Below are 23,988 nucleotides of genomic sequence, written 5' to 3' on the forward strand. Positions count from 1 at the left end.
AGAGAGTCTTAATTCCCTTTGTCACTTTTTTGGTCTTTACTACTTTTCAGTGAAAGGGTTCATGCCTCAACAACTTTCTCAAACCTTCGAAAAAAAATTGAATGAATAATGTATTTGATCTTTTCGATCTCTATCCTTGACCAGCACAGTCATTTTCCATAAACAGTAGGAATTGTTGGGGACGGAGTAGACTAGTAGCTGATCCTTTTAAACCCATATCTTCCCAAAGCTGCAGCAATCTTTGGGAAAATTCCTAACTTAAGCAGGGTTTTCCCTTTTAACTCCATATTGCTTTGCTTTTAGCATTGCAGTATATAATGAGCAAACTTGAATGTGGATCTGAGACTAGGATTTTTTTGAACCATCTAAACAATTTTTACATGAAAGTGAGAGCATAGTTTGATGGATGTAGAAAAACCCATTTACCCAATTGAGTGTCAGTTGAACATGGTCCTGTTTATGCTTTGACTTGCAGAAGTAGAATAATCACTGTCACCCTTACCTACATTGAATCCCATTTTAACTGAACTAGTAGAATTGGGTTCAACTAGCTAGTTTGGCCATTTTACCTGGAGCTCCTATATGCCTTTTTTATTGCAATGCAAAGATCAAAGATCCACAGACTTGGGTTAGGCCGGTTGGTTAGGGCATTGAGTAAGTTTGAATCTCCCTCTTTGTAGAGTAGATTAATTTAGAGTATTTAGACTATCCCTTATTTTTTTAAAAAAAAAAATTGAAAAAAACGAAGGACTAAAGATCCAGTAAAAGTTAATAGCAAGTCCTGAAATTTACTTATGACTGAGGGTCCAGGTTTTGAAGGGAATCTAAGGGTCGTGGTCTATGACCTATAATGAGTACGGTTTAGACCAAGTGGGGCTAAGTGGGAGTACATCTGCAGGAGGAGCCATGAAGGAAGGGGATTGGGATGATCACAAACTCAATTATGGAGAGGGAATACACAGATGGATACCACCAAAATCTGGTACTTGCCCATCTGTCTTTGGTCCCCTACTACTACCCTGTAAATCTCAGTGCCTAATAAAAATCTTTTAAGAGCATAGCTGGAAACTTTCTTTTCTTTATTTTTGGGTGCCTTTCAAGATAAAACACTTAGCTTCTACTGAGATGGTGACATTTTGTTATGGTTTCTGGTACTTGGATTGAAAAAAAAAAAAAACAACAGTATGGGGGTATTTAACTTTTTGGTAACACAACAATAGAATTTGAGTGAATATATACATGAGGAGCGTTCAAGCGCTAACAAGCAAGAATCGAGTTTCTTATGTTAAAAAATTAGCAAAATTAGAAATCGTCGTATGTATGTGTATGTGAGAGTTGATGACTTGATGGCTAGTTGATCCCTGTGCTGTGTATGATCTTTCTTGTTTTTAACCGATGAAACCAAACATATGATCATGGTGGTATACGTATACCCATGAGTTGTAGGAAGAAATTGGAAAAGGGTGGTGAAGACATAAAGATTTTGTCTGGATGCAGAAAACCTAACAGAGCATGCTCTGTGGTGAATGAATCTTATATATATTATCAGTTTTTACGACTGTAAGATAAAGCTGATTTTCCCTGCATGCTTACAGCTTTTAGCCCATTAACCCCACATCTCAACTCCCTTCTTATTCTCTTGTTAATTTAGCATTAAACAACATAGATTATAAATAATAAGAGATTAAAGTATCCAAATCATTGAGTTGAGCAGTTTTTAATCATAGGTTAACGACATACACAAGATCTATAATTGCACGAATGAGCACTTTAAATATACAAATAATAATATCATATATAATTGTAACCCACTCCTATTATAATTTATAAAATCCCACCAACAAACACAAGTGTACAAAACCAGAACACACAAAACATATATCCTATACCACCTCTTAAATTCCAATATTTTTTTTTTTAAAAAATAAATATCTTTTTGAATAGTGAAAAACTAACAAAGACTCGTCATCCTGCAACAGCTCAAGTGGTTAAGAATATTTACCATGCATCTTAAGTTTAGGGTTGGATTTACTCCTCCCCAATATCGCTTGTATGAAAGAAAAAAAAAAAAAACCAGAAACGAAAACAAAAACAAAGATTCATCATCCTGCCTGATATTATAACTTCAACCCTGTCTTCTCTGAGTCCTTTACCTGGAACTCAACCAGTTATGCTGCCATGCATTGAATGCCAGATATCTCAGCCTGGATCGGATCTATTTCCCAGGAAAAAAAAAAAAAAAAATCTGATAAATGATAATAACAAATGAACATGTCGCCTTCGTTATCATCACTCTTTGGAACTGGACCAGTGGATCTCGGTGTCGTGTGAACACTCGAATAGGAGCAGACAATGCATTTATTTTACTTTTTCCCCACCTTTGTTTGTTGCACAAGCTATAGGCCAAAATGGGTTGTGGAGGTTGCACGACACATGCATTGCTTCTTGATTTTCGGTTGCAACAACTATCGTCCATGAAATTTGAACTCAGGACATTCTTCGACAAAATGGAGACTAAGTGGCACTAGACCAAGTGATCATGGATAACCCTGATTGCCAAAAGTTATAGCCTAGGGGAATACTCAAAATTTTGATCTCTTGGTCATCATTGACGGTGAAAATCCATGGTTGCTTACGGGTTTCATTGCCAAGGCGCTGTGCAAGTAGAGCATTTTTAAAGTTTAAACAAGACAGAACGCAGTAGCTGATTGCAGATGCAACATTAAACAGGAGTGAATTCAATCAGTTTCTGAATCTAGCGATTGTACAGGTAACAAGTGCGCCACATGCATGGCAGGTACTGCTAAAAGCAAAAAAGCAAAACCTACTTTGAAAGGAAGTTTTGAAGAGAAGATGCAGGTGGCAAATACATGAAAATTAGGCATCCTATTCCCCATGCATCTTGAAGACCAAGCATAACCAGCGGCAGATGCCTTAGGGTTGTTATACTGTGTAAAAGAACAAAAATAAAAAGAAAAAGGAAACGAAAGCTTCTCAACCATAAAATAGCACATTTACCCAACTTATGGTCCCGGCGGGGCTCGAACCCGCGACCTTCGGCTCATAAGACCAACGCTCTAACCAACTGAGCTACGGGACCTGTTTGTTATAAGATTCTTTCTTTTACAATTTAAACTATCCAGAATAAAATATTTATGCTCCAATTTCAAATATCCATGCACATATATGATGGTTATTTTCTTAGTCTGTATAATCTCACAACTGTTGATTTAATTCATAAATATCAAGCAAAGTCTACCCTGTTTAGGACGCACTCTAGCAACATATATTTAACATGGAGAAGTAGGGTTGAAAATGCGTTCTGAAATGGTACAAGAAAAACAGAGAGGAAACTCTAGAAACTACAATGGTAGGAGAAAATCATTTATTAGAAATGATTGCCAATGTTGAATTAGTTAAACACAAATTAAGTAACACACTGCTTAATGGGAAGGATCGAGAAAAAACTTACCTATACCTGAAATACAATCGTGACGTTATTATGAGCCAATCACCCATTGTCATGTATTTATAACTTTCCAATATAATAATGCATGATAGGTTTGGGATACTGCAATGGTGACATCCTCATTACATGTAAAGTTCTTCTCAGAATAATCGAAGATTAAAGATGGGTGTTTTTCTTATTTAATTCAAAATCACATCTTTGAATTGCACAATTATTGAAGAACATAAATGGTTTTTCCACAAACAAACCTCCAAATAAGTAGCAAAATCTTGTTGATCTTGAGATTTGAATTTAAAAACCTACTCCAACAAATGGAGACTAAAATAATGCCAGTACTAGATCCTACGATCATTGATTGAGGGAGGATCTAAATTTAAAATTTTCTATCTATCTCAAGATTTTGCCCCAACAAGGTTGTATTCCAATCACGTGAGAATTACTCTATTTCCCAGCTTTAATAAAAAAATAAATAAAATTATTTATTGTGCATGAGGCATTGCGGCATATGATCCTCAAGAAAATTCACTGAAAATCCTATGTTCCAAGTATAGCCACAAAATATGAAAAATGTGACAGAAAATGACATTCAATCAAATATGGGCTAAAAAGTTATGTCATTAGGGAGAAATTATAATATACTACGGTAGTATATTTATGTGGTACATTTTGTACACATGTATAATATGGATGGACGACATGGTTTATTTTCCCACTTTTAGAGAAAAGTATTAATAAATATCTACTTATATCTAGTCAGTCTAACACAACTTGATCCTCTCTATATCTCAACTACTAATTATTAGCAAAAAAATTTTGCTTGAATTAATAATTAAATGGCATTTTAGAAATAATGGTGGGTAGAAAGATATTTGTATTTTTTCAAATTTAAGTAGTAAGTAAGATAAAAAGTGAATGGAGAAATAAAACAGAGGGTGAAAATATCAGCACTCATTTCATAATCGTCATCCATAATGTTTTTCATGGTTTTGTTTCAATCATGGAATAGCATACACATTAATGTAACTAGTTTTACATAATTATCTGCACAAAAGGAACTCCAATGCTCCTTTTGAAAAAAGAAAAAAAATAGAGGGCAGTGAGAACAAAATCACAATTATGAAATGATAGTGATACCTTGAACTAGAATGATCCCACTCATAGAAACCAGCCCCATATTATTTTCACATTAATGTACTAAATAAAACAAATTTGGACACAAGACCCATCAATTTTTATGATGCTACCAACTACAATTAATTCTTGGTTGTTAACTATTATAACTTCAACCCAATGATGATTTCAATAGCAAAATGTTTGCTTATATATTCAATTCAATCAACAAACCCTTGAAATAAAGTTCGGTTTCTCTTGTCTCAACTTCCTAGTGTTTCGATGTGTTTTGTTTTTAGAGAAGCCAATTTAGTGGTTCATAAATTAGCTTGCTTTGCTCTATTGCTTCATAAGGTATTTGAATGGCATGAGGTCCCTCCTCATATCGTTCAAGATACTTTAATAGAGGACCTTATGTAATTCTTCATTTATTTTTCTAATACCATCGCTTCATTTATAACAAAATAAAATAAAATCCTACAAAGAGAGAAAGCAAGAATGAGACAAGGTAAATATATACATAGAGAATCTTATTGGTAGATGCCTTAGCCTTATATTTTGTGTATCCAACAAAATCTTTGGCTTGTTATGTTGACAAAAGGAGTGGTGTCATGGAGGCTCCACTGTCCTTCTCTATGGAATATGGATGGTGGGTGGCTGGTTTTCTTGAAGGCACCATTTTTGTTTTGTTATGAGTAAGTTTTGGATAGTTTGTTGTGGCCAAAGTGGGTCCCTTGCAAAAGGTAGATATAGCTTTGCTCTTTTTGTATGTCACGAGGAAAGATTTGAGGATTCAATTATAGTGACCTCTCAGCAATTGTGTTTCCTATTTCTGTTTCATATATTTATCACCACATAATGATTTAACCTTATTTAATATTAATATGCCTGGAAATTCTGAGTTGGCTGATTTGCTGTCAAATTTGTATATTGGATGGCATTTGAATTTTTGAATCTAACGGCTCATCAACCAGATGAAGATTTAAGTCAGGAGGATCTAGTATAGTAGCATGTCCAAATTTGGTAGATTTTCATTTTCCATGATAGATAGAAATCTTAAAACCTTAATCCAAACCCTCATCACCAATAAATTTCATAAATTCTCATATTTGAAGTCTTTAATTATTGCCCTAATTATTATAGAATTTGAATCAGACCGAATGATTCGTCTTGGTTCATAGAAAAATTGATGATATAACAAATAATCCGTCTTGGTTAACCAAAATCAACTAAAGGATGGTCAAGAGCGTTTATCCCACACGCTCACAAATGAAGAATGTTAATGTTGAAGATATGATCCAACAAAACTCAAGAAAAAAAGTGTAAGATACTTGTAGTTCAAGTAGTTAAGACCGTTTATCATACACTCTTGTATTTGAATCTCTCTCTCAATATTATTTTTGTATAATTATCGGAATAAATACTAATGCGAGGTAATTACTGAGCATTTTTATATTTTTTTGGAATAATGGAATAAGGGGATTCAAATTTTGAGACATCTTAAATACAAAATTGATTATAAAGCTGCATGGATTGGAATGGCGAAATTAAAGGGCAGCATCTTTGTCCATCGATCTTGTTAGGCCTCGCACTGCATTCTACATTTCATGTCCTCTTAAGCTTGATCTTGTCTATCCAATACAAAGGGGAAAGCCATTAAAATTTGATTTAGTCTATTATATATCTTTCTTCACCTACCTGTGCATGCACCATGTCACATTCAACTCGGTTCTTGCTAGTTTGGTAAGTAGCTATGAACCTCAGAACAGCTTTCCTTATAAAACTTTACCTTTCAAAATACTTACTTAATAGTTATCAGTAACTTCCTATTTAATTTCAATAATAATTTCTTAATGGCTTATTAGACAATAGAAACTAACATAGTTGTAATTAAACCAAAGAGGCGGGCTCAGGTTATTGAGGAAGTTTTTATCCATTTGGCATCAGGGTATACCCACAACCTCGAGTCAGAAGGACTTACGCATGCACCCAATTGCCAGTTGCCACTGGTATGAATTTATGTAAGAAATTATAGATCGGGCACCAACTAGGACTGCTGGCAAGGAGACTCGAACATTGATAAAGTTACACACAATACATAGACGTTATCAACTGAACCAACCCTCGTTGTTATCTTTTGTTACTCTTTTTTCTTGTTGTTCTAATAAGTTTCGATCGTCTTTTTATCCAAAAAAAAAAAATACAAAGGGGGCAAGTAATAGCTTTTTTCTTTTTAATTTTGTGGGGGTAGGTAAGACAATGGGAGATGGGGTGGGTAGAGTTTGTCATTCTCCCCTCACCATGCATCTTTCAATGCTTTTTCTTTTTCTTTTCTTTCCTATTAAAGATGATAAATGTTTACATTACATGCATAAAGAAAATAAATCAATTAATATATTAAAAAAACTTGCACTTGTACATCTTCAAAAGAAGAAGTTCCAAACTAAAATTCAACTAAATACATGCATGCAAGCAAAAATTCAAATAAAAATAAGAATTTGAAAACTCCAATGTATGTTTCTAGGTTTGGCATTTGATTTGGGAGGTGGTGAATTCCATGCAATGCAAGTGTCGGTGTTAGGGACACTTTAACGGGCCCCACGTGGGGGTTGAGGTGGGTCCTACCATTGCTGCAAAAGCCAGCCATAGATGCCCAAAAATGAAACAAACAAAGCTTATGGTGACATTGGCAAGCCAAGACTCTGGATGTGGCTGGTAGCTCAATTTGATGCTCCAAAAAAACTTTATTGGAGAGCAAAAATCTGAGCTTTTGGTTCACTTCACAAGGAGAGAAAGTAGTAGTGAGAGAGAGAAAACAAAGCTCATAAGAGTCGGTCTAGCAAGGAAATGAGGAGTGGAGCGAGAATGTGGGCTACAAATTTGAGAAAAATATTATTCATAGTGCTCTAGATTTGCATGGTTTGAATTTCAAAAAAGAAAAAAACCCAAAAGAAAAGAACAGATTTTTTGGTCATAAATTTGCATATATAAGCTCTGTCATCTGATCTGTCTCTCAGACAAACAACTGCATGTGAGAAAAATCTGAAACCCCTCAGATAATCTCTCTTGCTCTACACTCTGTTTGCTCTCTCTCTCTCTCTCTCTCTCTCTCTCTCTCTCCCCTTTCCCTTTTCAATTTTTCAATTTTATTTTTTGCTAAAAACTTGGCTAGCCACTTGGGTTTGTTCCTCCCTTAGCGAGATTTTGGGCAATCTTAAATTCCTCTATAGAGTTTGTTTTCAAATCATGGTTCTTGAAAATCAAAGATTTGGGTCTCTCTCTCCCATCTTTATTTCTTTGTTTCCTTAAACACCCAAAAAAAAAATCGAATTTTTATTGATGGAAGAGAAGAAGAGGAAGGGTGACAGAGACCAAAGCCTCGAGATGGTCCTAATGAAATTAGCATCAAGAGCAAGTTCCTCTCTTATAAATCCCCATTCTGATTTCTGGGTTTGATCCAAAATTCCTTCTTGTCAATCTGTTCATTTTGTAAAAGTAGATGGAACATAGCAAGAATGGCTCAAGAAGACCAAACCCAAAAGTGTAGCAATACTAGTAGTGGTGCTAGTCTTGGCTTTGCAAGCATTACTAGATCTTCATCCAAAAAAACCAAGCAAAAAAAAGTGCCACAGAGAGGACTTGGTGTGGCACAGCTTGAGAAAATCAGGCTTGAAGATCAGCAAAAGAAAGCAGCAGCTGCTGTGATTTTGTCAACCCCATCTTCTTTATCCTCACCGACCAAATCCACATCCTCATCATGTCCTTCTGTCCCAATTAGACATTTTTATCACTCTAATCATAATCAACCACCCTCTTCAATCCCATTTCCTTCTCTACCATCACTAGATCTACCTTCACCAAACTCAATTTTCAGGCCACCATTAATTCCAACCCAGAACATTGATGTAATTAGGAAGCCAATTAGCACTGTTCCATTGGGAAATAACAATAATAATAATGGTGGTCATGGGTTTGAAATTCAGGGACATGGCAATAATAATGTTCCTAACTTGTGGAACCCTTGTGACTTCAATCTTGATCAGAAGGAGAGTTCTAATTCTGGGATTGATCCCGGATTGGCGTTTCGGTCTACTTTGAATTTGCCTTTTGAGTCCAACAACCCCATTTGGCCTCTCACCAATGTGCCACAAAGAACACAACCATATCATCAGCAGCCTCCTCCCCCTCCTTCAATGGTAAGACATTTTTTCTTTGTAGTTTTTAACGTTGTTTTTAATTATTGGGAAGAAGTAAACTTTTATGATCTCCTGCTTTTGAATATGTTGAGAAGGAATTTTGGTGTATGGAACTCTGCAGGTGAATGTGTCATCAGCAACTTCATCATCATCTGTACTAAACTTTCAGATAGAGCCCCCTTCAAACCAAAGCTATTACAGCAACTATTCACCTATGTGGCCGGATGAAGAAAAGGTTTGTTCACCTCTATATTTAGTCAGATATGATCGTTTCTCTTTCATGTCAAATTAAGTTAAATTTAGGAAATTTCTTACTAGTGTATCTATAAATGCTTCTTTTTCCTAGTGGAAATTAGTAGAAATTTTCAGTTAAAGGTATTGCAATGAGTGGGTTCTGATTGGATTCTGGAAATCCTAATTTAGATTTTGAAAATCTTCTTCTCTTGAAAGGAATGTTAGAAGCTGCAGAATTGTATTTCATTTCAGTTTGCTTTATTTTGTTTTCTTAAACTTGGATTCAGCACAGTTTGTTCTGTTAGTGTGTGAGGAACCTGAGAGATTGGTCTTAATGCTGACTACCTTTGATATGTAGTAGATGGTTGGCATGAAGAGGCCATACCCCTTTTCTCTAGACAATCCACCAGGCCCCTCCATCAACTTTAAATTCCCTACTTTTGTTGCTCCTTTGAGAGCAGATGAAGCAAGTTCATGTGGGAACAGATACACCTTCAATTTGGAGCCTTCAGGCAACCCAATTTTCAGGTTAGCTTATCTTTATCTTCCAAAAATTGCACCAGTACATATGTATGCTTGCTCATGGTTTTCTTTGCACCATAATCAGAGAAGCCCCTTCATGCTCAACTTCAATTTCGGAGTCTAATTCAAGGAACAGCATTAAGGAAAATGGGAGTGTCAATGGAGATTTTCTCACCTTAGCCCCTCCAACAACCGGTAGTAGGACTTGTCCCAGCCCAAAGTTGAACCTCCCTTCAACTTACCTAGCGTTCCATAACCGCGAAATCCCTGAGTTTGAATCATTTTCTTATCAAGTGAGATAAATCAACAGAAACCCACTTCTAATTCACTAGTTTTGTTTAGTAATCTCATCTCATTTTCTAATTGTATTTTGTGTCTTTCTATTGAATTGTTAAAAGGGCAATGCAGAGGACACAAATTTCCAGCCAGGACCAAGCTGTTCACATCCACAACAAGCTTTCTACAGCTTCTTCCCACCAGCAAAGGCACAAATTGGAAGAGCAGCAACCACCATAAACAACAATTGTAATGGTGAACTAGGAGAAAGTGTGGATCTCAATTTGAAGTTATAAATCTGATCTTTGGCAGGCTAGTTGTTTCTCTCTGTGAACCATATTAGGAAATTCTTTTTTTTTTCTTTTTTTGCTGCCCATAAATTTCAACATATCAATAGGGTAGATATGTCTAAATTTGCATATGTAAGCTTCAGACTTGTGAAGGGTGAGAATTAGAAAAAAGACAGAGGAGATGCAGATCTGTCTGTTTGAGTGGTTACATACATATTCATGAAGCCAAATACCAGTGGTTGTTAACTTCTTGTGTGCCCTTGGGATTTTGGGGTTTTCTTTGAGTGATGTTTAGTTTGTTTTGGTTGGTGGATGATGGATGACAGAGGCAGGCAGCACTGAGAGTTGCTAACAAACTTTTGCATGTGGTGGATTGTGGAAGGATCTGATTGTGCTTTGTCCTATCTTCTTTATTGTGGGCTCCACAGATCTGACCTTCATTATAGTTGCAAACGTTTGATGTAAGAGTTGTGGGCCATACAAGGAAAATCAGCTATCCAAGGCAGAACAGAAGGATAATAAGAGAATAAGCAAAGGTGTTCAATTGCTTAACATAAGCAGAACAGAAGAATGTTTCAATTGGAAAATTTGTCCAAAGTCACTACTTATTATTCTGCACTACATGAAAAGCAAGCACCCTGAAGATCTCATCAGTCTAAGACCAACCATAAACATAATCCAGGACATAAATGAGTGCCACGGAGAAGGGGTAAAGTAGGAAAGCGATTGAAGATGTCCAGAGAGGGAATACAGTGCGGAAACTGCTAAACACACCCATCACAATGCAGACAATGAGAATAACCAGGACTTCTGCTGAGAAGTCCCATTCTAATCCTCTGAAGTAAACCAGGGCCAAAAATACAGATAGGCAGAGGACGTTGTTCATGGTTGCCGATCCATACAACTGCAACACAACACAAAGAGGTAAAGAGGTCTTATTTCCGTACACAATGCAGTTGCCAGATGTTAGAGTTGAAAAAGAAAAAGAAAAGAGAAGAAACATTCATGATGCAAAAAAGCTACTTGAGAAAAGATTTTGATATGTGAGTGCATTGTATTATGTCAATGGAGAAGCTAATCGAGTTAAAATGGACTAAGTTTTACGTTCGATGTCTGGTGAACTTAACAATGATAAGACTGGACTATTAAATTGGAAAACTATCGAACATTATAAGTGTAAAAACCTGAGAATATGTCAGCGAGGCAGTTCTGATCTTTTTGCGGCTAGCGAACATTATTGCAGAGACAGCCTCACAAGAAGTAGCCAGAGGTAATGCAACAAATGAGATGAAGAAAGTTGGAATGCTCGTGGCACTTGAGAAGTTATCAACAACATCTATCAAGGGATCAGCAAATGCAGCCGCAATGAGAGTTCCTACCAACAACATCAGTACTGCTTTGAAGGTCGTCCACTTGGGACTTTCAACACCTTCAATGATCTCATCGCTTTGACCACCTGCCCCAAGAAGATCGTGCTCTTGCTTTGTTCTCTGCCCATAAATTTCCAAGCAGTTATTGTTGGGAAGAATCCAAGGTCTTATAGCTTGGTATGCAAGGCTTAGAATTCCCAGTGTGAGAATATGAACTTTTGACACTTGGTAGATTAGCATAATAAATTATCGAAATTTTGGTAAGCATAACCTTACCGAGTGAAAGTCGAATAGAAATTTCATCGTGTGAGGATCATTGTTGGAAGAGTCATCTCCCGAACGCTTTGCCTCGTGAATCCATTTCGAGATACCAGTGAGGAACTCTTGAAGATCAATACGAGAATCGCAAGAAGTGTCAAATTCTTTCATCACTTTGTCCACAGCATCATCCCTATCCAACTGTATTTCATCAAACCGGATACCGACAATCATTGCTCTTAATTCAGAAGCTGAAATAGATCCATCTCCGTCCTGATCCATTGCATGAAACAACCTGACACAACATATAGTAAGAAAGCAAGAGTGATAACAACATCTCTAATAGAAAAGACAAGAGGCACAAAGAACAGACATGACTAAAATGCTCGTGCTTTTAAAAGCACTTTTAACTAGTGCTAGAAGTGCTTTTTTAGTCATCTGAAAATGGTTTTAAACCTTCTAAAACCACTTTTTGCTACTCCATTCCTGATACTAAGAGACAATACTAACTTTTTTATGATTTCTTCGTTAGGTTCACCATCTCCTTTAAGGAGACTTCCTAATGCGCGCGTCTTTAGATGTTGCAAGATTCCTGATATAACATGCTTGTGCTTTGCATAAGCAATTCGTCTCCTCTGGATCCAAGGCTGAAACACCTGCACCAACAATTAAATATAAGACAAGTAAATAAACAAATACGACTTTGCAATCAAAAACCGAACTTAAACGTATTTGTGAGGTCATGCAGAGTATGTAATTGCTGCATGAAAATCACAACTTACCTGATAAAGGCAGTAAGAAAGAAATAGTGCGACAGAGACAATGAGGGAAACCAAAACTGCTATGTCTTTTCCCAAGTTCGAATTGAGAAGCTGCGGTAGTTGAACAATAATGAAAGGGATGACAGATATAACCATAATCCTTGCAGCATAGCTAGTCCAGATATCAGTACTGACACCAGAACCTGCAATTACAAATAGCTTTACTTACAAATCAAACATTTCAAAGGGAGACAACACATTATTGTTTCACGTAGACCAAGTGGCGGAGCTAGGATTATTAGCATGGAGGGGCCAAAATTTCAAAATCACTTCCACATAGTTTTTTCATCTTCAACTGGAAGGGCCATCACTAATCTAATTGCAGTAATTATATTGCTATATCATATATTTTATAATATATTATAAGAGATTAAAAATTAAATGGGGGGCCGCCAGGGCCATGGCAGGCCTTGCTATGGCTCCACCCCTGCGTAGACCGGCTCATTACCTACAAATCACAGTCCGACACATATACATAAGTAACTCGTTAAAAGAACAAAAGAAAAGTTTATGTACATATGTCAAACTACGATTTGTCAAGGGTTCCTTATGGACATACCAGTTAAGCTAAACCCTTTGGTATCTTTGTTATCAATTGCAACGGAGTTCTGAATATCGCATTTGCCAACAACAACACAGGAACCCCATATTAGTGTAAGAATCAATACAGTTGAACCAGCTAGCAACCCCATTCCAACTGAGACTTGGCTTTGAGCTGTTTCTGTACCCCCAGAAAGTCCAGATACTGAAAAGAATAGGCAATTTGAAGCTAATTATTAATTACCTGTACATACATAGGAAAACAAACCAAGGAATGAAAAGGAAACCTGTTTATTTTATTTTATTTTATTACCATGCGATATTCTATGCTGCTTTAAATTGCAAACTACCTTGACCAAAAAAAAAAAAAAACTACGAGAGAGAATTTGAATTGAAGTACAAGGGAGCGACACATTGCTATGGCTAACTAGTTCTTGTTTCTTTCGTATTTATTTTTTATCTGAACTAAGATACCAAACAAGGCTTAACCGTGTTGGTTATAGTAGATGTGTTCCTGCTCTGCACCCAAGTTCGAATTCCTCTCTCCGTAATTTAGATTAGTTTAAACTAGATTATCGCTTGTAAACAAAAAATATTATTATCCCAAACAAAGTCCAATTATTCCAGTCTCCAGACCATGTTCTACTAAACTTTTCATTAAAAAAAAAGGTCATTTTCTAATCCCTGTGGGTGTGGCGTTTTGAAGAAAAGAATTGCTGTCACCTACACAATTTTTTTTTTTTTTATTGTTATAACATTTTGTTTCATTTTGCTAGTGTTTTTGGAGTGCAATAAATTTGAAATAAAAACATGAAACTAATTATAATTTGTCAATGGTAATTTTTCCATTTAATAAATAACTTTCATTACATTGTTCACTAAATATAAATATATCCAATTAAAAAAGAATTTATAAGAAGATAAACTATCCACAAAACAAAACAAAAAAAACAAAAAAAAAAGGAGGAAGATAAACTACATGGTAGGTTGAATCTATATAATTAATACAATTTGTCATTGTCAAGTTCCATTTGGTGAGAGAGAAAGGATTGATGTTTGGTTTACCGGGCTGCCATTATACATACAAAGACGAACAATAAGAGAGAGATTAATAATGGAGGGTTTGTTTGTTTGTTTCTCTAACCATGGGCCATAGTTTTGTCCAGAAAGCAACCGTCTGAATTTCCATTAAATAATAGTAGGTCCAACATTTACTTCTTCATTTTCATACAACAAACAAGCTTGCCATGCAATAAATAATTTTATCGGAGTTTATAAATATTATAATTATAAATAATTATAACAGGCTCGCCTATATACATATATTTAGTAATATTGGACCGTGAAGTGTGAATTTTAAAAAAAAAATAAAAATACAAGCATGGTCTAAACTACAAGAGGAATGAGAATTTCAAATATAGAGTACCAAGATGTCATGGGAGTTCGAATATGAGACCACTAATATGTAATAGCATATACAATCACACTTCTTATTTTTTAGTTAAAATTTAACTAAAAACATACAAAAGCTATTTTAGGAGCTCTTTATAAAATTTTAACTCTAATCATACTCTCTATTTTATGGACTTATAAATGCTATAACACTTTTTTAATTGATCCATCTCTATAAAAAATAGTTAGCATGAATTAAAGGTTTAAAATACTCATAAAATAAAACAATATTAAATTATAGGGAGCCACTATGAGTCCTTTCTCTCTCCTCAGATTAAGGAGCTCTTAGAAGTCTCCAAATTTTAGGAGGTGGATAGAAAGCGTGGTTAGAGTTATATTTTTCCAAATCCTCTCTAAAATTTGTCTAAAGAGGTGATTTAAGAAGCTCATTGTAGATGCTCTAAGTAAATGCATTTTTTCACTAAGCTTGACCTCGTTAAGTAGATGAGTCAAGTTTATCATAAGTTTGGGGTCGGTTGCGGTAAAAAGCCGAGGTGCGTGGAGTACGAGTTTTAAAAAAATAAAAAAAATTCATATGAGCCAAGCTTAAGCATAATTCTATGAGTTTTGTTTGGAAATTAAGGCGAACTTTAATATCAAGTAATATTTATCCGAAGGAAGCTTGATAACCTTAGTATTGGACTTGACTTTGACTCATTTCCACCCCATGTCTAAGCAAGCACATATAACAACCTCTTATTTTGATGTGATATCATAAGTCAAATCAAATACACTCTCAAAAAAGTCGTCTTCTTAATATGTTTTTTTATTTATTTATGAAAAGCAAACAGAGTGGAGAATGAGAGAGGAAGTAGAGAGAGAGAGAGAGAGAGAGATTCACCGAGAATGAGAATGGCATCGGGAAGCGAGCCGAGGATGGGGAGAAACAAGCCTCCCACAATGCCGGGGCCGAGAATCTCCAGCAACAGCTCGCTGCCGTTGGAGAGGTACGTGGCCGCCAAGTACATTAAGTATCCGTACACCAAAATCAGGAACAGGTTCCCCAGAACGCTGCGGGTGCACGGTAAGAACCCGTACGTCTCCTCGCACGCGCCGTCCGCCTCCGCCGACAAGGACTCGTTGAGGAGCTTGAGAGCTAGGTGGGGTGCTGTCGAGTTGTGGGGCCCCACGTGGACCCCATCGGAAATAACTGCTACATCGTGTGGTGAGGATTGATTGCCGAAGAAGAAGCGGCCGTGGGCTAGGCCGCAGAGGAATATTAGAAAGATGAAGAAGAAGAAGGGACGGGGTAGTGCGTTAACGCGGTTAGGCATGGCTTAATTTTCAGGTCTGCATTACTTTGAATTCTTTTGTGTTTTAAATTTTGGGTCCAGTTTTGGGTTGTGATAAAGTGGACGTTGTAGGCCACAGATTTTTGATTCTCCATCGCTGTCTACCAAACCCCTCGGCCAACCAAGCGGACAAAAAAGCAAGCAAAGTAAATTTTGGGTCCACACGATTTGAGAAAATTACATTATATGTCATTGGCCAGAATCCCTTCCCTTTCACGCTTGAACTTCAATCTAATCGAAAGGAAATCGGACTTTCAATGGACCACCAAACGGGTTGGATTAAGTTTAGTAGAGTCTGTAAAAGACTTATAGCTCAAATAGTTAAGAACACTTAACCTGCACATGAGATTCGGTGTTCGAATCCTCTTCTCCCAATATCGATTGTATCAAACAAAAAAATATGGTTTAGTCCAGTCCAGCCTCTCCTTTAGCTAGCCAAACGTAGGACTGGATTGGATTGGTTGTACAATCCGACTCCTTATCCCACACATAAGAGAGGGCCTAAAAAGGATAAATTGTAGTTAATCGGGATAACAAGCTTACTTCAGAAGAAGTAAACGTATGACACAGAATCTGTGCTTTTGCTTTATAATGAGAAAAACGGCTGATAATAGTTTAAGTGCTCCCAACAAATCTCAAGTGTTGCTAATGGTAATGAAACCAAAATGCCTGCCTGCTCACAATAACATTATCAAGGATCATATAAACCATAGGAAAAATGAAAGGAAAACGAAAAATATATCGCTTTATAAAACCCGAAGAGCACCCCAATGTACTCAGATCACCTCCTCGTGAGTCTACGACCAGCCTAAAACATAATCCAGAACATAAACCAGCGCCAGGGAGAAGGGGTAAAGTAGGAAAGCAATTGAACAAGTCCAGAGAGGGTAGTTGGTGCGTAAACTGCCTAAAATACCCATCACAACGCAAACGATGAGAATGACCAGGACTTCCGCTGAGAAGTCCCACGATAGTCCTCTAATGTAAACCAGGGCCAAAAATACCGACAGGCAGAGGATATTATTCATGGTAACTGCACCATACAACTGCAACAAGGAACACACAGATAAATAGGTCAAACTTCAGCATTCCCTGTTTTTGCCAAATATTACAGTTGAAACACCACCTACAACATTTGTGTGGAAATTTTTTATTTTTTATTTTTATAAGAAAAATTTAAATCCCTACTTTTGTGTGGAAAAAGAAACCAAAAAAAGGTTACTAGATACTACTATCCATTCATCAAAATAGTTAAATCATGACCAACAAATAATTTTATCAGCTATTTGTACGTTGCAAAATATGCAAAACAATATAGAGATATTGGTTAATAATGATTTTGATATGTGACTGCAATTTGTCATTGGAGAAGTTTAAAGCTTAAAGTCTTAAGTTTACAAATGCATATAAGAAACTTCTAAGAGTTCAACTGATAAATTATCAACACAACTGTTAAGAGGTGAAGTATTGTCAGGCTTGCAGAGTGATAAAACATAAAGAGAGATGGAATATGAGAAATACAAACCTCAGAAAATGTCAAGGAGGCAGTCCTTATCTTTTTGCGGCTAGCAAAGATAATCGCTGATACGGCCTCACTAGAATTAGTAGCCAGAGGTAGTGCAATGAATGAGATGAAGAAAGTTGGAATGCTTGTGGCATCTGAGAAATTATCAACAGCATCCACCAAGGGATCTGCAAATGCAGCTGCAATAAGAGTTCCTACCAACAACATTAATCCCGCTTTGAGGGAGGTCCACTTAGGATTTTCAGCACCCTCGACAACCTCATCACTTTGATCACCAGCCCCCAAAAGAGCGTGCTCTTCCTTTGTCCGCTGTACATGAATTTCCAAGGAGCTAGTATATTAGCGCAGATCCAAGTCTTAATAAGAAAACCTTTTATCTATCAGAACTTAATAATCAAACATTACCGAGTGAAAGTCAGATAAAAATTTCATCGTGCGATGGCCAGGGTCAGAATTCGCATTTCCTGCACGCTTTGCCTCCTTAAGCCATTTTGAGACACCAACCCAGAACTCATCAACACTGATCCTGGAATCATGAGAAGTGTCAAAATCTTTCATCACTTTGTTCACAGCATCATTCTTATCCAACTCTATTTCATCAAACCGGATTCCTACAATCAGTGCTCTTAATTCAGAAAATGAAAGATATCCATCACTGTCCTGATCGATTGTCTTAAACAGCCTGAAATATATACAAACAGAAAACAGAGTAAATGCAACAATCTCTAACAATAAAAGAAAAACACAAACAATCTCTGATAAATAAATAGAGGCACAAAGTACACACATGACTAAATTCTTCATTGGTAATACTAATAAGCACTAACTTTTTTATAATTTCTTCATCAGGTTCACCATCAACTGTAAGGAGCCTTTCTTGGTTCGTCAGATGTTGTAAGAGTCCTGATATAACATGCTTATGCTTCGCATAAGCAATTTTTCTCCTCTGGATCCAAGGCTGAAACACCTGCACCAACAATTAAATATAAGGCAAGTCAATAACTATCCAAACAAGCATGACCTAAATATCAAACAGGAAAGAGAAAATTCAAACAGATTATGGTTAGCTACATAACTAAATATCTGACTGAATCAGAATGGGTTTGAAAACCATGCCATGAAAGAATTTACAAATTATGAATGCAATTAAGAGTACTCAGTCATTTTAAGAAAGGAACCTACAAACTCAAAGGGGCCTGCTCACCCTTGATCCCAACAAGGGGTTGTCCATACATATTCCCACTTTTCCATAAGAAATTGGAATCTATCATTTAAAAATTCAAAAGTGAACCAATCTAATTCTATGAAATCCTAAGAAATTGCCAAGTTAAGCTATGAAAACTTAATAGCAGTAAGTCTCAGGGCATGGTTCGAACACCAGCTATTGACAGAAGTAATCTATTGTTATGTCATCTTCAATTCTTTTTCCTTTTCTTCTTACACATCGACTATGTTTGCTTTCACTAGGCATAAATAGCAACTTCAGCATGCAACTCAAATTACAAAAATGTAAGAAAAATGGTCAAATTCACAAGATGTAAATCATAAACAAACAAAAATGAAATACAGTTCAGAACCTATTGAGAAAGTAATTCAACAAACACATAATTTAATTTCAGCAAGAAAGACCAAAAATGAAAATTTCAAACTACCCAGTACATAATGGCTGACCTGCTGTATGAAAAACTATTAAGTACCTGATACAGGCAATATGAAACCAATAGTACCACAGAGACGATGAGTGAAATCAAAACTGCTAAGTGTCTACCCGAGGTTGAATTGAGCAGCTGCGGTAATTGAACAATAAGAAATGGGATGACAGATATAGCCATAATCCTTGCAGCATAGCTAGTCCAGATATCAGTACTGACACCAGATCCTGCAATTATAAACAATTTTGCTTAATTTATCTCTACTTATAGATCAGAGATTTCCAAATGTATGATTTATGAAGAGAGAAACACAATCATTTAAAAGATTCAGTCAATAAGGCATACAACTTAGCCCACTACATGTCTTTTGGATTACAATATTTCCCTTGATTCATTTTTTATCTTTTTCAATCCCCCGTTCCTGTGGATATAAATTTAACAATCATCATTACGTTATGTATTTCTGAATCAACTTTAACAACCTTTCTTTTGTAGAAATGCAAATCTTTAAATAATCCCTGACCACAAATAAAAGACAGATATTTGTAAGGTGCAATATGCATAGTAAAATTACGATCTCCATTTATCACAGGTGACTAGTAAGTCCTAAATAAAACAATAAAGAAAATATGGACATACCAGTTAAGCTAAGCCCTTTTGTATCTTTGTTATCTATGGCAATAGAATTCTCAATATCGCACTTGCCAACAAGAATACAGGAACCCCATATTACCGTAAGAAGCATTACAGTTGACCCAGCTAGCAACCCCATTCCAACAGAGACCTGACTTTGAGCAGTTTCTGTAGTCCCGGAAAGTCCAGATACTGAAAATAATATGATAACGCATATCAGAAGCCATCCGCAATAGGAATTCAACTCCTTATTTTGATTCCGATTATGGATTAAGTTGATTCTTAAGTAAACCATCAAAATAGGGGTAAAAAGAAACAAAGGGTAAAAATTAGAGTATCCTATCCTTTTTGTAGATAATTGCTCAGATCCCCAAAAATCCAACACGGGTTGCTAAGACCGATGTGAAGGTTTAAGGTACTGAAGAAATGGATCCATCACATAACATAAAAGTTCCAACTTTACATATGAAAACGGCAAATTCTGCATAATTAACACTACAGGAATCGTCCCTTTGGTGTTCTTGTTTTTAAATAATTTCTTTTTGGTTTTTTCCATAATAAATTTCCTTCTGAACTAAGATTATTAACTCAAACACAGTCCAAAGATTCTAGATTATATATTCCAGCAAAAGTTGGTTATAAGGACGAGGTGCAGGAGCAAACAGAGAGTAACAAGGGCAAGTGGGGTCGTTTTATAAAGCTATACAACTCTCCATCCACTGTGTTGTCACAATACAAGATTTATTATGTCCACTGATGAGATCCAAAGGAAAAAGTTGTGTACAGAAAAAGTAAAGAACTTTGTTTTATTTTCTTTAAATACAAAAAGAAAAATCATAAACTCGTAGAAGGTTCAGGAACTACGAGATTTGGAAACGTTTTAAAGGTATAATTTTTATTTAAAAAAAAAAATTAAGAGTCACAAAAACAGAGTATGCAAAGACACTATTATAATATGGACGGCACTCACCGTTAAGTTATCATTTAAAGACGTATAATAGTTCCATCCGAAATAAATGAAAATTGTTAATTTTTATTCTTCGTTTTCCTTCACTTTCTGGGCAACCAAACAGAAAAGTTATAAAGAGACTGACCGAGAATGAGCATGGCGTCAGGAAGAGCCCCGAGGATGGGGAGAAACAAGCCTCCAATGATACCGGGGCCGAGAATCTCGAGCAACAGCTCGCTGCCATTGGAGAGGTAGGTGGCGGCCAAGTACATCAAATATCCATACACCAGGATCAGGAACAGATTCCCAAGCACGGTGGTGGTGCAGGGCAAGAACCCGTAGGTCTGGTCACACGTGGACTCCGCATCCACCGAGAAGGGGTTGAGAGTGAGGTAGGATCTGGGGATGTGGGACAAGTGGTGGTGGACGCCATCGGAGATCAGATCTTGAGACGCGGATTGGGTGTCAGAGATGAAGCGGCCGTGGGCGTGGCCGCAGAGGATCAGGAGGAGGAGGAGGAAGGGGACGTAAGAAGAAGACATGTGGCTTCGTTTTCAGCTTCAGCTGGACAAGAGTGGATTTGGATGCGAGGTGGCGGTTGGTGAGTGATAAAATAGGGAAGGGAAAAGGAAGGGGGAGTGAGAGAGTCGAAGAGTCTCAGCGTAGGTGACGTGTTTGTTGGTTTTAGTGGGCTATAAATAATAAAAAAATATTACTAACTTACCATATGGTATAGAGTGGGGCGACGATTTAAAGAACCAATTAGAAAATATTAAGTGACTAATTTTAGATTTTTTCCCTCAACTAACCTCTATATGGATTTTTCTTTCTAAATAAGTTGTATATGCAATTTTTTTATTTATTTAATAATTTGTCATGTTGGAGCCTATTTGAAAAGCCATGATAATATTTGGTCGAACTTTAAACTAGGAAAGCTACATGAAACTATTTTTGAAATGTTGTAAACACGGATCAGGAATTCATAGAGGAATGGGCTTTTTTTTTTTTTTTTTTCTTCCTTTTAACAAGCAATTAAAGTCACGCGTAAGAGTTTCTTCGATTATGCGTGATTGTTGGTGAAAACTCACTATATTGTCTTCATTTTGATGTTAGATCGCTTTATTATTATAATAGTCCTTTTGTGACTAGTTTATATTGACATTTTGTGATTTTTTAATTGAATTATGAATCTAATCCTAGAATTTATTAATAAAAAGAAGAAAAAAAAAAGTCACGTGTAGGGGTCGGCTAAGTTTCTAATTTGGACAATATTGAATTAATTTTTTTAACATGTTAATTATTAACACCTTTTTTTTCTTCTCAAAAGATAGGGTGGGCTAGAACCCATAGCAGCCTAAAGCCTCTCGAGTCACGTCCAATATTGAACAAATGAATCCATTAAAGTCGAAGTTTTCATGCCGTTTACATCTCTTAAACTATTGAAGATGACCACAACACCCCTCTCTAAGGTTCGGAACTATTGCAATGTGGTTTGGGCGTAGTGTGCAATTTCATTCTCAAATGACAAAATTGGCATTTCATACTCTTTGATTGAAAAAAATAATTATGTGAATACTGTATTATTAATCTTTTACATGCTATGTACGTGAGAAAGTTATTATTCGATAAATCAAGAATTTAAAAATAAAATAAAAAATAGAATAATGAGAGAAAATATTATTTTCGCCTGCAAATTTAACTTATTTCTTTTTAGTGTAATATAAATAAGAGCATAATTGGCACTTTGCCGAAACCTTATCTCCTCCAAATAATAGTAAAGGTGATACATATCCGTGTTTCTTAGGATTGGATTTTGCTGCCGACTTGTTTCTATGGGAGTCAAAATCAGGCCGCTATTTAGAAAATATAATTATTCATGGTTTGACGGTTTCCAAAGGATTCACACGTTTTAAAACTCCTTTTCATTTTGTGGAGGCTAAGGAATATACTTATGCTTGTGGGTCCACCCAAAACACGGTGCCCACATGGTAAACTTAGATGAATCCATCTTATAATGGAAGAAAAACACGTGGCAATTAATAATAATAACCCAATGTCAATTATTAATTTTGGTGGAACTTCTTGTCAAACATGAACATCAAATAGCTCACTAAAAATAGAGCATTATCCTTATTAGGAAATGAGATTAACTTTTAGGTATTTTTATAGAAAATTAATAGTTTAAATGGAAGGGTCAAATTTTGGACGATGGAGATCCTTTCTTTGAGAAAATACACGGCTAGAATTGGAAATATAATCGATATTGATATAGGGTGATTTGAACAAATAACCTAAGGTGCACGAATAATAACTCTTAATTACTTGAATTACAAACTTCTGTATCGGAAAGATTATAAATTGAAAGTAACCCTTGTATTAATCCAATGACATATATTGTTATGATATCAAATTGATCTTTCTCACATAAAAGAAAATTTGCAAAACATAATATTTTACACATGGAATTTCAAACCTCTTTCATTAGAAACAAACATATGTTACAAAAAACGCCATCATGATTCATGTCCGGCCCGCTTCCCAATCTCAAGATAAAAAATGGCCTCCAAGGATCTGTTACCGCCCAATACTTTTCTTCCTCGTGTGAAGAATTCCCGCGTCTAAAAATCAAAGTGTGACTGACAGGCGACGTGTCGTAACTGTAAGAGTTGACGCGGCTGCAGGTCGGCCAGCGCCAGCGAGGGCTCCACTCAATGTCAAATCCCAACCCACTTGAAAAGTTCGACCCTGTTCCTACTTTTGAAATTTGATCCAATATTAATGTTTTCCACTCTTTTTTTTCCTAGAAGCGTCTGACTAGTGACTAGGAATATTGATGTCAATAAACATTTTCCACTAATAAGAAAATTTTTTGAGATAGTCACATACGCGTAGATGATTTATAATTATACTTAGTATAGTGAGATTTACATTTGCGTTCACGTACGCATGTGTAGACGACTGTTTTTAACATATTTATATCCACTGATATAATTTCTTCTTATTATTCATATTTAATAAAATTATATCCTAATTTTAAACAAAATTTCCGAATCACGTTAAATTTGAAATATTCATATGCAGTGAAAAAGGAAAATTTTGGAAATTTCATTAATCTGAAAAGCAAGGACCATCAAGGTGGAGTGAAGGGCTCCCATGCTGTCATAAAGAAACTAATAAAGTGCATTATTATGTAACTTTAATAAACATTAAATTATTTGATGTAGTTTGCTCGATGAAGATGCAAAAAGTACAATTAGTGACAGAGACTGTCTCTCAATTTAATAAGCTCTATATTAACTGCCATGGAGATGGAGCTTTCGTTGACCCAGTTGAAGATTTTTCCAGGTATATATATATATATACATATAAATGCCATCATTGTTTACCACAACTAACAAA

At 36.0% G+C, this 23,988-nt stretch overlaps 3 protein-coding genes and 1 non-coding gene across 5 annotated transcripts; 1 reads left to right on the forward strand and 3 right to left on the reverse strand.

Moving 5' to 3' along the window:
• Window positions 1–3,026: 3,026 nt before the first annotated feature.
• TRNAI-UAU lies at window positions 3,027–3,100 on the reverse strand. Its single transcript has one exon. It is a non-coding gene; the product is annotated as a tRNA-Ile (tRNA).
• A 4,592-nt stretch (window positions 3,101–7,692) lies between these two features.
• LOC117625941 lies at window positions 7,693–10,512 on the forward strand. The gene is made up of 5 exons (XM_034357542.1): window positions 7,693–8,775; window positions 8,897–9,010; window positions 9,371–9,537; window positions 9,617–9,824; window positions 9,930–10,512. Exons 1-5 carry the CDS (start codon window positions 8,095–8,097, stop codon window positions 10,101–10,103), a joined length of 1,344 nt encoding a protein of 447 aa, XP_034213433.1. The 5' UTR covers window positions 7,693–8,094; the 3' UTR covers window positions 10,104–10,512.
• Window positions 10,513–10,624: 112 nt separating this feature from the next.
• Window positions 10,625–16,338, reverse strand: LOC117625938 (sodium/calcium exchanger NCL-like). The gene is made up of 7 exons (XM_034357539.1): window positions 15,380–16,338; window positions 13,106–13,291; window positions 12,508–12,689; window positions 12,236–12,381; window positions 11,744–12,020; window positions 11,282–11,587; window positions 10,625–11,001 (listed from the first exon to the last, which is right to left on the reverse strand). Exons 1-7 carry the CDS (start codon window positions 15,810–15,812, stop codon window positions 10,753–10,755), a joined length of 1,779 nt encoding a protein of 592 aa, XP_034213430.1. The 5' UTR covers window positions 15,813–16,338; the 3' UTR covers window positions 10,625–10,752.
• Window positions 16,339–16,422: 84 nt separating this feature from the next.
• LOC117625940 (sodium/calcium exchanger NCL-like) lies at window positions 16,423–21,289 on the reverse strand. 2 transcript variants are annotated; one of them, XM_034357541.1, is made up of 8 exons: window positions 21,120–21,259; window positions 20,735–20,999; window positions 19,647–19,832; window positions 19,053–19,234; window positions 18,183–18,322; window positions 17,761–18,037; window positions 17,356–17,664; window positions 16,423–16,876 (listed from the first exon to the last, which is right to left on the reverse strand). In XM_034357541.1, exons 1-8 carry the CDS (start codon window positions 21,129–21,131, stop codon window positions 16,628–16,630), a joined length of 1,620 nt encoding a protein of 539 aa, XP_034213432.1. In that variant the 5' UTR covers window positions 21,132–21,259; the 3' UTR covers window positions 16,423–16,627. The 2 variants fall into 2 exon arrangements, with proteins under 2 accessions (XP_034213432.1, XP_034213431.1); XM_034357540.1 differs by having other exon boundaries at window positions 20,735–21,289.
• Window positions 21,290–23,988: the final 2,699 nt, after the last annotated feature.

Source organism: Prunus dulcis, chromosome 4, assembly GCF_902201215.1.
Source record: "Prunus dulcis chromosome 4, ALMONDv2, whole genome shotgun sequence".
Classification (NCBI taxonomy): domain Eukaryota; kingdom Viridiplantae; phylum Streptophyta; class Magnoliopsida; order Rosales; family Rosaceae; genus Prunus; species Prunus dulcis.